This window comes from Melospiza georgiana, chromosome 3 (genome assembly GCF_028018845.1).
Source record: "Melospiza georgiana isolate bMelGeo1 chromosome 3, bMelGeo1.pri, whole genome shotgun sequence".
Taxonomy (NCBI): domain Eukaryota; kingdom Metazoa; phylum Chordata; class Aves; order Passeriformes; family Passerellidae; genus Melospiza; species Melospiza georgiana.
In genome coordinates, this window is record NC_080432.1 from 75,781,151 (window position 1) to 75,793,699 (window position 12,549).

The 12,549-nt window shown below is 35.2% G+C and overlaps 1 protein-coding gene across 1 annotated transcript in view; it reads left to right on the plus strand.

The window, feature by feature from the left end:
* The window catches only part of TRDN (triadin), a 272,472-nt gene that overhangs the window by 148,014 nt on the left and 111,909 nt on the right, over positions 1-12,549 (plus strand). The window contains 1 exon segment of the mRNA XM_058019925.1: positions 1,762-1,833. Coding sequence (XP_057875908.1) covers positions 1,762-1,833 — 72 coding nt within the window.

Consider the following 12,549-nt stretch of genomic DNA (forward strand, 5'->3'; position numbering starts at 1 on the left):
TTTCACACAAAATATTCACCCAAGTAATAAAAATTATCACTTTCTCTAACTGGGGAATAGGTGGTCTAGTTCTGGAAAGGGAAACAAAAGGGAAAAAATGGAGAAAAAAAAAGCCTAATGTTTATTCTAGGACTTTGAAGAAATGTAGAAGGAAAAAATTAGATTACCCATTCTTCATTAATTGCTATGTTGTTTTTTTCTGAACTGGAAATTCAATTGCTTCAGATTCTGTGTGTTGACATGGTTATGAATGTAACTTTTCTATTCTGGTTGTCAACAAAGGTAATCAGCAGCTCCTCAGCTCAGTTTGCAACTTCAAGTTTATTTTTTTTCGGACATAAAGCATTTGGAAAATCATGGCTAAATATCTGGATTCCTGAAGTTTGCCTAACATTCAAGGCTATAGTTATTCTGTGATATTATCAGTAAATATGCACTTGGGTTTATTGCCAAGACAGGAAATACATGGAAAATGTAGGATTATTACCATTTGTTGCAAAACACCTTCAATACATTGGTTTTATCAATGTGTTAATATTTTGTCAGTGGCTCAAGGACATGTCAAGTTTGAGCAGCTTATGTTTGATATTTTATACAAATTACTGGATGAACTGAATCACGTGCTCTCAAATTGTGTCTGCAATTGTGCATGTGTTGATGAGATGCAATAACAATTAGTTCATGATGCTCAAATCCCACTGCTGTCTTCAAGATGATATTTTTCTCATGCATTCCCCATGAGTATACACACCTTTGCAAAGTGAGAGGGTAAGTAAGATGCTGCTGTTTCCAAGGCCCATTAAAGCCTTAATTCCTTTTCTGAGTCTACCATCAAGCATGAGGCATGGCTTTGAGTTTCTGATGTGAAGCTGGAGCTGAGTTTTAACAGTCTGTTTGCATGTGAACTCTGGTACAGTGAATGTATGCTGGTGCATATGACTGAATCAATATAATATCTAACTATTTAATTTTATTTCTCAGGTCACAAAAAATGCACTTTCCAAATGACAGTGACAGGATAGCTACTGAGGCTAAATGCCAGTGAAATAAAAAGAAATAAGGAGATTTCAAATAAGTCATAAACTAGAAAATAAGCATAAGTAATATAAGGGTACATTAAATATGTTTGTGAATCTGTGGAGAAGTGAAGTGAGAAGTGTTTTGTACAAAACATGGTATCTGCACATAGACTAAGACAGTACAGAAAATCCCAGCTGAACACTTTGAGAGAGTAGAGGTGTTTCAGTCAGCAGCTGGAGTCAGAACCTCATCAGTGTTTATAATGCATGACCTGGTTGGTATTGGCTAATTAAGAATGAGCCTTAAGGATGAGAAACATCATAATTTTAACTAGTGTTTCCAGGAGCTCATTAAGTGGACTTTAGGGAGCAACTGAAGATCATTTGTTTGACAGGAGAAAATAAGGCTTTGTTGTAGAACAGGCATCATGAGTATGCAACCTTATTATTATAGTATTATTATTATCTTTTGAGTCAAAGGAAGAAAACCAGAACTGTAGCATTTCAGCATATGTTTGAGTCACGTGGACTTCATTGGTCTCAAATGTGACTCTTAAAAGTAAATTACTCTATTTCTTAAGAAATACATTTCCTTCTTACAGTGTCTGAAAAATACTAGCTTTTATGTACAATGTAATATTTTTAACATGAACCATTTTGAGAGGAGCTCATCCTCCCAGTGAAACTGCTCAGCCTGTTGGTGAATATGTCTTCTATACTTCATAACCTGTCTTAGGTGCAGGACATAAGGAATTTGCACCACCTCGTCTTCTTCTAGAACACAGTCCAAGAAAGAAACCAGCAGCTATTGAAGGCAAGTTCGAGTTTTCCTACCTTTATTGGCTTCTACTTATTAACTTGACTGTTTGTTCTAATGGGGCTTTTCCTTTTTTTAAAATTTTTTTGTAAATGTAGTCTATATTATAAAAGTGTTCACCTTACTAGGCCTGGGACAAGAATGACACAGTGACATAGGCCTGACAAAACTTAAATTTTCCTTACAGATGGCTTGGGGGATTTCCTGAGTGAAACAGATTACAGGATTGAGGCCTAATATGTAAAATGCTTTGAATGGCATTCAGCCATAACTTGCTATCTAACTATAAACATAATCAACATTATCCTCTTAATATACTTTGGATTATTCTTTCAGCTATTGTTATTCAGTAATTTTTCTGTGCCTTGTTTGTAATAATGAATGTAATATTTCTGGCTCTGCATTTATCAACCCTATTGCTATTGTTAAAACCACTGAAAGAGAAATACAAAGTCAGATCTTACGTTCAGAAGATTAAAACATAATCCCTGCAATTGAATTATATTGTTTATAGTCTGGTCATTACAGTAAAGTGATTGAAATACTCATTTTAATTTTAAAATGAACTATGCCTGATGACTTAGAACTACAACTGCAATATATGTACTTGGTCTTTATACCATACAATTTAATAGTACAAAACAGCTGAGTTGGTTAGTGTAATTATGTAGCAGTTTTCATATGATACTTGAGTCTTTCAGTCAAGCCATGGAACTTGCTAATTTCTCTCATAGAGGTCTTAGCTCTATGTTACCCAGAAAGCAATTTCAGTCTAAGAGAGGAACAGATGGGATGGCAGCAGAGTAAGTAACAAGAGCTGCAAGATTTCCTGCATTTGAAAACCGAAAATGAGATTTAGGTTTTGCCAGGACCCGTGACTGAAACAAAGTGTTACATTAATTAGATATTTCTGTAACGTGATTATTGTGAATCAGAACATTTGGATAAAAATAGTTATGTGACTTATTATGTCTTTCCCCCAAAATATCATTACCTCAAATGATTATTTCTTTTTAAACATGCTGTTTAAAGGAGTATAAAATTATGGTTATTTTGACACAGTATAGAAATAGATTTGCACTCTTGCTTACTTTAGGAAAATGTCTGAACCCTGCTTATCAGCAGAAAGAATTCCCTGCAATGTTAAACTCTGTTATCCGTCAATTAACCATAATGGAAAAAGACATAATAGAGCAAGGCTGACACATTTGCTGAATGATAAACTTAATCTTTAAATATAACTGTTACACAAGATGAACTAACATCAAATTAACATTAGATTCTTGATTTTCAAAATCATGAGGAGAATGCAATTACTGCAATTGCACATAGAAATTACTATTTATGACCAGTTACACATTTTTGTTTTTCATTAGCTCATTTATGCATGCAATTCAGGTAATTGGCACTGTAAATTAGACACCCATTTGGCAAACAAATTTGGGGGAGATTATCTGCTCAGAACCATATAACTAAATTCCCTTTAAGGCTCAAGGCCAGTCACTAGGATACATACTTTTCATGCATGAGATTTAGAAGACATGAAGAAGGCAAAATTACTTGTAAAATGTTATCATGAAAAGCTCTTATGCTGTTTTCCATATATGAGAAAATATGCCACAGTGACTTGAGGAGCCCTAAACCCTAAAGCTTTATTTCAGCCCTAGAGGAAACAAAAAGTAATTTATGAGAATATTTGGCAAAATGTCAGAAGGGAAAAAAGAGGAGTAGGCAAGGAAATTTAAATCTTTAAAATAGCTGAAGAGACATGTGCATGTGACTTCTTAGTGCTTAGGTACTTTTATGACTGGTACATCACTAAATATCATTTATCAGTAGAAGGGACAGATTGAAACAAAAGAGTCTTCTTATAAATATAGTTGGAAGTAGTATCATAAGTTGTTAGAATAGAGAACAGACAGAAGTGTTTTTTAATTGAAAAATATACTTTATATAACATCAAAGCCTGGTTTAGCCTTTAACAGAAGAAACCAGCTCTGAAAAAAGGTAAAACTGTAGGAAGTAACAGAACGTTTGTCACACAAAAAATTTATGAAACCAATGAACTTACACCTTCGGCTTTCCAACTCAGTGATACTCAGACATTGTATATGTAATCATGGAGATAGTGAAGACTGAAAGGATCTTACTCTTTTTCTAGAGTGACATGTTTTTAGTATCATTCCATTTCCCCACTGCTGCCTTAGGTAATCTTGGACCATTCTTGTTTTCTGATAAAGTAGAAATAGTGATGTGTATGCGCCACATATGTCTAAAATTTTTAGATTATTTGATACCTTCAAATGGAATGCTTTTCCTGGATACTATCCAATGTCCTGTAGAAATTATGCTCTGCTGAATTCTTGAGGCCTTAGAAAAACAGCATATCATTATTATATATTAAATCTCACACTTCCTCCCATTGTCATTGCCTTTTTCTCTTCCTTCAGCTCCACAGTAAATTTTCTGGAAAGGGGGTAATTATTTAAGACTATCTCAATTTGTACAGTAGATTCTAGTGTACAAAGCAATAAATGGCATTGAAGTGTGTGAGTTGAAATTTTCAGATATCTCCTGGTCAAAAAGCAAAATTCTTTGTATTAATCTGGTCAGAAAAGAAAAAAATCATTCCTTTCTTATTTCATGGTTGATTGGCTTTTTCAAAGATCTTACCACAAAACTTCAATGAAGATTTTGAATTTTCACATCACGAGCAGCAGAGAATAATAAAACAAATGATAGGATCCTGTAACAGTGAACAAGAGAAAGAAGATAAAGGAATTTGTGAAGATAAAGGCATTGATATATAACATCTACTTGTATTTCAAGCTTGGAGACCTTGTTTGGTAAACTAGGAACTAAAGAACTAATTTTAAATTCTTTATCTTATCTTTTTGTGGAGCTTTCACAAGTACTTGGAAGCAGTGTTCTCAGCTGACACTGATGCTGCCATGTCAGGACACTGGTGTCACCAGTAATTTGACAGATCAGTTCTCCATGGCTATCTGAACTTTGACTGTAATATCCTCCTTCTTACTTGGCGGTAGTCTTCCACACAACTTTTAACTCTAGATTTCTTTCATTTTGTTATTCACTGACAACCTAAAACTTCTCTGCAGTGTATACTGCTTCTCTGAGATTCTCTCTCTTAGGTCTTGAATTTCTGCTCAGCTCACACAGCTTTTTCCTTCCTCCATTTCCACATTCACATGAAAAGGCCCTTCCTTTCTGATAGTCCTCCCATGTTTCCCTCTCTGACATGGCAGGGTAATCACTCAGGAAGACTCTGCAGTTAGACATGTGTAAAAACTAAGATCAGAGTCTTAGCTAGTTACTGGTGAATCTTCATGTTAATTGTTGCAGAATATCATGACTTTGCCTTCTCACAAGATCGCAGCAGCTTTGTCAGAAGCCTGTATCAAAATCCTTCTCCTGGTGGAAAGAATCTTAATGCATGTGGTATATGATCTCAAGCAGAACTGTGCTTTCTACCACTTTGAAGCACACGGCATGACAAAAAACATTTGAACAGCATTGTATCTGAGTATGATTTTCCCAGCTGTATTGTCCTAAAAGTCTGTTCCTGTATCTTTGAGTGGGAGAGCATTTATCATGGAAGAGTCATCAACATAACCATTCTGATCTGTTAATGCATGATGACAAGTTCTGAAATATCTCCCTTCCTTGACTGAAGTATACTGGCCATTCCTTGTCATCTTGATGGTATCTGTGATATTAAGTGAGGAGGAAAAAAAATCTATAACATCTTCAGAGGATCTATGAGGAAAAAGAGTATTTTCTCTAGGTCATTGAATCCTCTAATTACAAATTTAGCAGAATGCAGTAAAGTGAGTTGCTGTGAAATGTGTTTAACTTCCCCCAAAACCCCTGTGGAGGCTAAATTGGCAACTGCATCTGTGTTGCTATATAGAATGTACACTATCTGACTGTCTTAAGAAGAATTTCTAGTCCGTATCTCTGTTCATGAATATAATAACCAAGAATATCTAAATTACTGAAGTCAATACAAGTTTTGACAAAGCTCCCTTGATGTACAGGAGTGTATAAATCTTCTACAAATCAATCTGCTTCTGTACACTCTGTCAATGTCTGCCTTCTCTTCTGTGCATAGATTGTTCTATAAAAAAACTCTGTTTTCCTTTTATACTATAGAACAAATTACCTTTAAAAAATCCTTTCAGTGAGAGATCGTGATTCAAGACACAACAGAACCCTTAAAAAAAGACATAATTTTGAAAATTTTCTCCCTATTTAGAATATTCTTAATAATACTGACAGGAGTTGTGGATGAAAATCCATTTTTCTGATAAATTTTAATCCAAGGGAGAATATAAACAGGAAAAAAGAAAAATATTTATATTAGAAATGTTGTAATACAATGGGTTAGGTTTAATCTAGGTTAATAGATGAACAGTTTAGTTAGCTTTAATGCATTGCTGTATTTACAGCATAAAAAGGGTTTTTTGAGAAATATGGGCCTTATATCTCCATGAGTCTCTACTGAAGACAATAAAATCTTTCAAATAATATGAACAGCATTGCAAAGGGTACTATTTAATGATTTAAGTTAGACATTTAAGCAGTAAATTCTAATGATTTAACAATGATGAAAAAAACCCTAAATCTTCACTGTTTCAGAAAGTCCTTGACATTTTCCTTAATGACATGAGGCTCTTCTGTACTTCTTATATTCTATCATAAAATACAAAAAGTTAAACAGACATGAGAAAAAAGCATATTAGTGTAAGAAAAAATATGCATAAAGATATGTATATTTTGATTAGACATACTATTAATTTTCTCAACCTTTATAATAACACAATTTAAAATGTTAGAGTATGCATTTGAAAATAAATATTCCCCAAAGTTTACCCAATAAAACACAAACAAATACCTCAGAAGATTTATTTAACTTTTCATAGTGCTTTTTAAATGTAATAGAAAAACCATAGTCTTTTGCATATGTTGCACCTGCAAATGGAAAACGCTTACTGGAATTAAGTTAATCAGGAAGAACTCTGATATTTCTTTGGAAAGAAACATGAAACTCTTACAAAAGTCCTGCATAACCTCATCATCCCATTTTTAAGGCTCAGACATGCTTGCCCAAAAGCACACTGCATAAAGAGCATCAGCAAAACTCTTCCCAGCTCTGGTAACAGAATTGAGCCTGACATTGATTCCTGTTGTCCAGCAGGAATTTCAGTCACTGGGAGGGAGAAGCCTAGCCAAACTACTTTAGCTTTGTTGTTTTGGCTCTCATTAGTAATGGTTTTACCATAAAACATCAGTGCTCCCCTGGGAATTTAAGTAATCATCAAAATCATATTTGCATCATATTTACCATTGACCATTATCCAGTAGAGTTTCTTTTGCTGATCTTGTTATGGAAGTTGTTCTGTCATCTTTTTTGACTTTCCAGGCCTACTCTGGCATCATCTCTCTTGTGGTTTTATTCCTTTGCTCCACACTGTGCTGTTTAGTGAGGGCAACATATGGGCCATGCTATTAACTAAGAGTTCTGGTGCTTAATGCAACAGAGCCATGAAAAAGAAGTCTATAATCACTACAGGAAGAAATAAGAAACATTTATGTAGGTCACATGAAAGCATTAGGAATTTCAAGCATGATATTTCTATTGCATAGATTCTGCAGACCTCAAAATTATCTCCACAAGCAATCTTCACAGCTGCCAAACAGTGTTTCAGACTGGGATTTGAAAACAGTGAAGCAGTTTCAAAAAAAGCAGAGTTGAGCTGGAGAGATTGCCTAGGCCTTCAGGGTGTGCTATATCTCCAGTGATCTGAGTGCCCCAAGAGTCTTTCACTTGCCCAATATGAAAAGAAATTCTATTTCCTTACTCTGCAGAAAAAAAAATAAAAATAAAAGGTAGTGTCATTTAAACAGAGCTTTGTAAATAAATGCACTTATGCACTTCATTTTGGCCTAAACACTCACCTGTAAATGAGAGAGAGCACATTTGTGCATGTGTGCATGCACTTCTTTGTTTTTACATGTGAACAGAAGCAATTGTCAGAACTTTAGGAACTTTAGATTAATACTATTTAGGTTTCTTTGATCTTTCTTGGCCTTTCAATAGTTTGGCTGAAAGACAGAATTACTTCTCATAGAGAAAGTAACCACACCAACAAGGACTCTCTTACCCCAGAAAGAGATTTTTTTTTTTCAAAGAGACAGCTAAGGTCAATTTTTACTTGAAATTTAGTTTTAACCTTAAAGGTATGAGTTTCCATGACATCCTAAACTAAGCAAAAATACCTCCTTTCATTTTTTATTCATTTCTCTAAAAGCTTTGTAACTCTTAGGGGATCCTATTTTGTCAATGGGTGTTAAATTGTTTAGAGCCAAAAGTGCAACTCATCAGTCATTGTCAGTCTCTACCCTAAGCAACAGGCCAAGGGGAAAGAAAAGAAATATCATCAAAAACTGAAATGTAATGAATCATTCTAATATTCAAAATGATATCCAACTCACACTAAAATCAACAATAAAATTTTTTTTGAGTCCAGCAGAGAAAGGATTTCAGTCACCAAGTAAAACAAAGAGGAACTGTAATCCCTTCAAAATTAATAAGGAAAAAAAATTAAAAGGCAGCTTGTGTTTTGCTTGAATGGTCCTTTAAAATTATGCCAATGATAGCTTAAGGTGTACAGAGCTGCTTGGACAAAAATGAAACGAAGCCTTATCCTGAATGAAGTCACTGTGTTCAGTCTGAATTACGGTTTCTCAGGAAAAGATGAATTAATGTTTGTTTTGTTCTGTTTTGTATGTCAGTGAGTATACATGTGTCTCTGCTGATCTTGAGCTCTGCCAGGACTGGAATCTGTAGGCAAGAAAAGCTGTTGTAGCATTTCACAGTCAGGCAATAAATATCCCAAGTCTCTCACAGGAGCTTTCCTCCTGAGGTTTCCTCACAAGAGGATTTTAGATAAACGCAGATAAGCCTCATATAAGGATCTGAACTTCAGAAAGCTAATGTGAACCCCAACATCTCCAAACTTCTGGCATTCAGTCCCACTAGTGTTTGCTATATGCATGCCTCTCCAGCAGAAGGAACCTGTGGCTATATTTTGCTTCCCTGCTTACCTCAGTTTCTCTGACACGTTGGGATGAGCTGACAGTTCCTTCCAGAATGAGACTTTCCATAAGAACATGGACCATCTGGAGCAGTATGGTAAAGAAGCTCGAAGAGCACCTTCTTCTTCCAGCTCCTGTGCAGCATTCCTGTGACACTATGTCCCGTAACTCATGTGCATCTCTAAATTTAGATTCCACTCAGCACTGGCAGAGTAGCACAGTGGTCTTACCAAGCCTGATTTCAAGTGCCACGTTCTTAGCGTGCTTCTGTTATCTCCCTTCCCACCATTGTCCAAGAATTTGCTGCTCTCCTATGAGAATAACACAAAGACAAGGTGCTGTCAAGATGGGTGGAGAAAATTCAGATTGAAACACCCCTTTCTTGGTCTTTGTTGAATCTTACTTGGATTTCTACTGGCCTTGGTCCTTCATCCCTTATTAAAAGTAAATAATTCCATCTCAGAGGTTACTTTGCTGCAAGGTCTGTTCTGTTCAATCCAGTCACTTTACAAGAAAATTATTCTATGCTGCTTCTTTTTATTTTTCACCCAGGAATAAGTTTTTTACCTGAATGTCTCATTCAGTAGTACATGACTGCTTTAATTCACAATACTCATGTTCACTGGACTACTTCTTATGCTACATGAAGCTCAGCTTCTGCACAGAGTCTACAGAAAAAAAACTTGACTAAATGAAAAGTCCATTGCTGGCCTTGCTGGCTGATTGTGTCAAGTACTCTTCCAGATGCATATATCCTTATTTCATTCTTGTAAATGCGTTGCAGGCTTTTGAAAGTGAGGTCTTTTTGTACTCGTATGTTTTACACTGTCCATGAAGTGTGACTCAGGAGTAATGTTACTGGTGAAAAAATCCTGTTAACTAAGGAACAGTAGCAATAACAATAGATTTTTTCAATTGTTAATTGCACTTGAATTTCATATTGTAGTGAATGCCAAATCCTCCAAAGCACATTGTGTTTCCTTGTGTAACCCCTAATTTGTGCATATGAGGATCCCTCTTTATGCAGTTGGTCCTTTGTAGTTCTGTAACTGTTCTGTGCTAAAAAAGCAAGTGCTTTCAATTAACAGATGGGGTTCATATTTTTCAGCACAAAAGACCAGCCTAAATTCCTATTTAATTATTTGCTCTTCCTCTTAATTTAGCTGTGTACATATCTGCATAGAGCCCACTACATTTACTGCTTCAGAATTACAAGTTTTGCTGGTGTTAAATATACACTTAATATACAACATTCTAAATGTGAGCTGTTCAAACTGGGAGGAAATATATTTATTCAAGAAATGGGATTACTTCCTTAAGTCAGAAATGGCTCTTTCCATAATACCCATTTACCATGGCTCTTATTTACAGAAATTTCTCTCAGTGGCAGCTGTGAGGGGCACCAGTGGGGCTAGATGCAGCTGAGATGTGAATGAAGCTCAGGGACTGTTTTCCTCAGACTTGAGCAAGAGTGCTTATCTTGCATTAGGCAGCAAAATAGGGGGCCCAGTCCTTTAATATTTCCATGTAATCATCTCCCAGAAACTTCATAACAAATATGGACATCTAAAAGTTTCCTGGATGCTGAATAATACAACTTGAGAGCTTGATGGAAGAAAATTATGTCAGTGGGTTTAATTGGTAGAATGATTTGGCAATGAAGATTCTGCAGCCATGGATGTCATCATCTTAGCTTGGGTTATTGGCAGTAGACATTCCTTCCCCTTCTTTCATATCTTCTATAAAAAGTTTTACTTCTCAAAGCTCAATGCCTCAGCTTTTTCAAGATGTATATGGCCCCAAACCTTGCTGTGCAAATTAAGGCAGATTTCATGTGGTTTTTCTGGGCCCCAGAGGCATGCAAAATGCTGCAAGTTCAAAGGCAGAAATGGTCTCGGATTAAAGAGAATCTTGTTGTAAGGACCTTGGGCTTACAAATTATTCTCATGCATCACCTAGCACCAGAAATTTAAAAAACCAAAAAAATCAATCTAACTTGCCAGAACTGAGGCACTCAGAAAAAAAATGGACATTACAGAAGTCCAAGCCGCACTTCAACATCTAATTACTATTGATAAAGTCTCATGGAAGGAAGACAGAAGGAACCTCTTCTCTGTCAGTAAATGACACACACTTAGTATGCTTAACAGTTTGATTAATTCAGGCAGACTATGCAAGTAATTAAACCACATTTTAGAAATTAGAGGAGATCCACATTACATGTGGAAATAATCCACTGAAGAGTCATAGGTGGCACAGGAAAGTGGAGCTGTGGAAGAGCTTTTGTGAAATCTGAAGGTGAAGAGACTTCCATTTCAACCAGAGAGGCACAATCCCTAGCACAAGTCTCTGGAGAACTGTGTCAGCAAGAGAGAGAGAGATAGGCAATAACAAGAATATTAAAGTATACAAGACTATGAAGTTCTAAATAAGTTAGTGTAGGATGATCACTACTCTGATGCTCTACACATACCTAAGAAACCTCAGAACACAGAGGAATTTGTAGCTTTAAGTGTAGTGTAGTGCTCAGATTTTCAGGAGGAAGAATTAAGCACATAAAACTTAGGGAAACATTCTGCAGAATGTATGTGATAATTTTCTCAAGATAAAAATGAGAGAAAGGCATTGAACAAATCTGTTTAAAACAAGAAAGAAGTGGCAAACATCTATATTATGTTTGATGTTAAAAGCAATTGTCAGAAAATCAGCAGAAGTATCATTTGAGGAGACCCTGAATATTGATAAATGCATTGCCTCCACAATAGGCAAAATAACTTTATTCATGAATTCATCATAGAAACACTGTGGAATTCAGGTACTCTACAAACACAGCAATTTTTAAATTTTTCAAAATTCAAACACACAGATATCTTTTAGTTTTGGTAAAATGTTCTACAATTTCTAATTTTTTCCCCCTGTGTGTATGTATTTTTTCCATGCAGAAGAAAAGTCTGTTGTGGTACCTAGAGAAGTGAAAAGTAAGTTGCTTTTTGTTTTGGTTTGGTTTGCTTTGCTTCCTTTATCTTCATGTTAGTTTTCTGCAAGGGACAGGAATATATTTGTTTCTTGGATTTGAAAATATTCCTCTTCCTTAAATAGTTTCAATTAAAGAAAAGTCTCTTGCTTAAAGTCTTATGGTTCTATTTTTTGTAAGATAATAAATCTTGGTTTCTTATCCACATTGGTAATAGTAAAAGATCACAAAAAGAAAAATATAGTTTCACTAACTATATTTGGGTATCAATACCTGAAGCATGCAGCACAAACTGAAGGTAACAAATTTGTCTTTTCATGGATGAACAATTAAAAAAGCACTGAGATTAGCTATTCTTATACTCTTAAATTCTTTCCCATCAAAAAGGGGATTCATTTCCCAAAGAAAAAATAAGAATTATAACTTTCTCATATCCTTTACCAAACTCTCAATTTTATAATTCAAAACATTCATGAAATAAGTAATTAAATTGTTTAAGCTTGTTTTTTAAAAAAATATTCTCCTTATTTTTATAATTGCCCCAATAACTGCCAAAATCGAGGCAGATTCATCTGAAATAATGTCATGTTGTTTTGTAGATGGTGCTTTAACAAAAATTC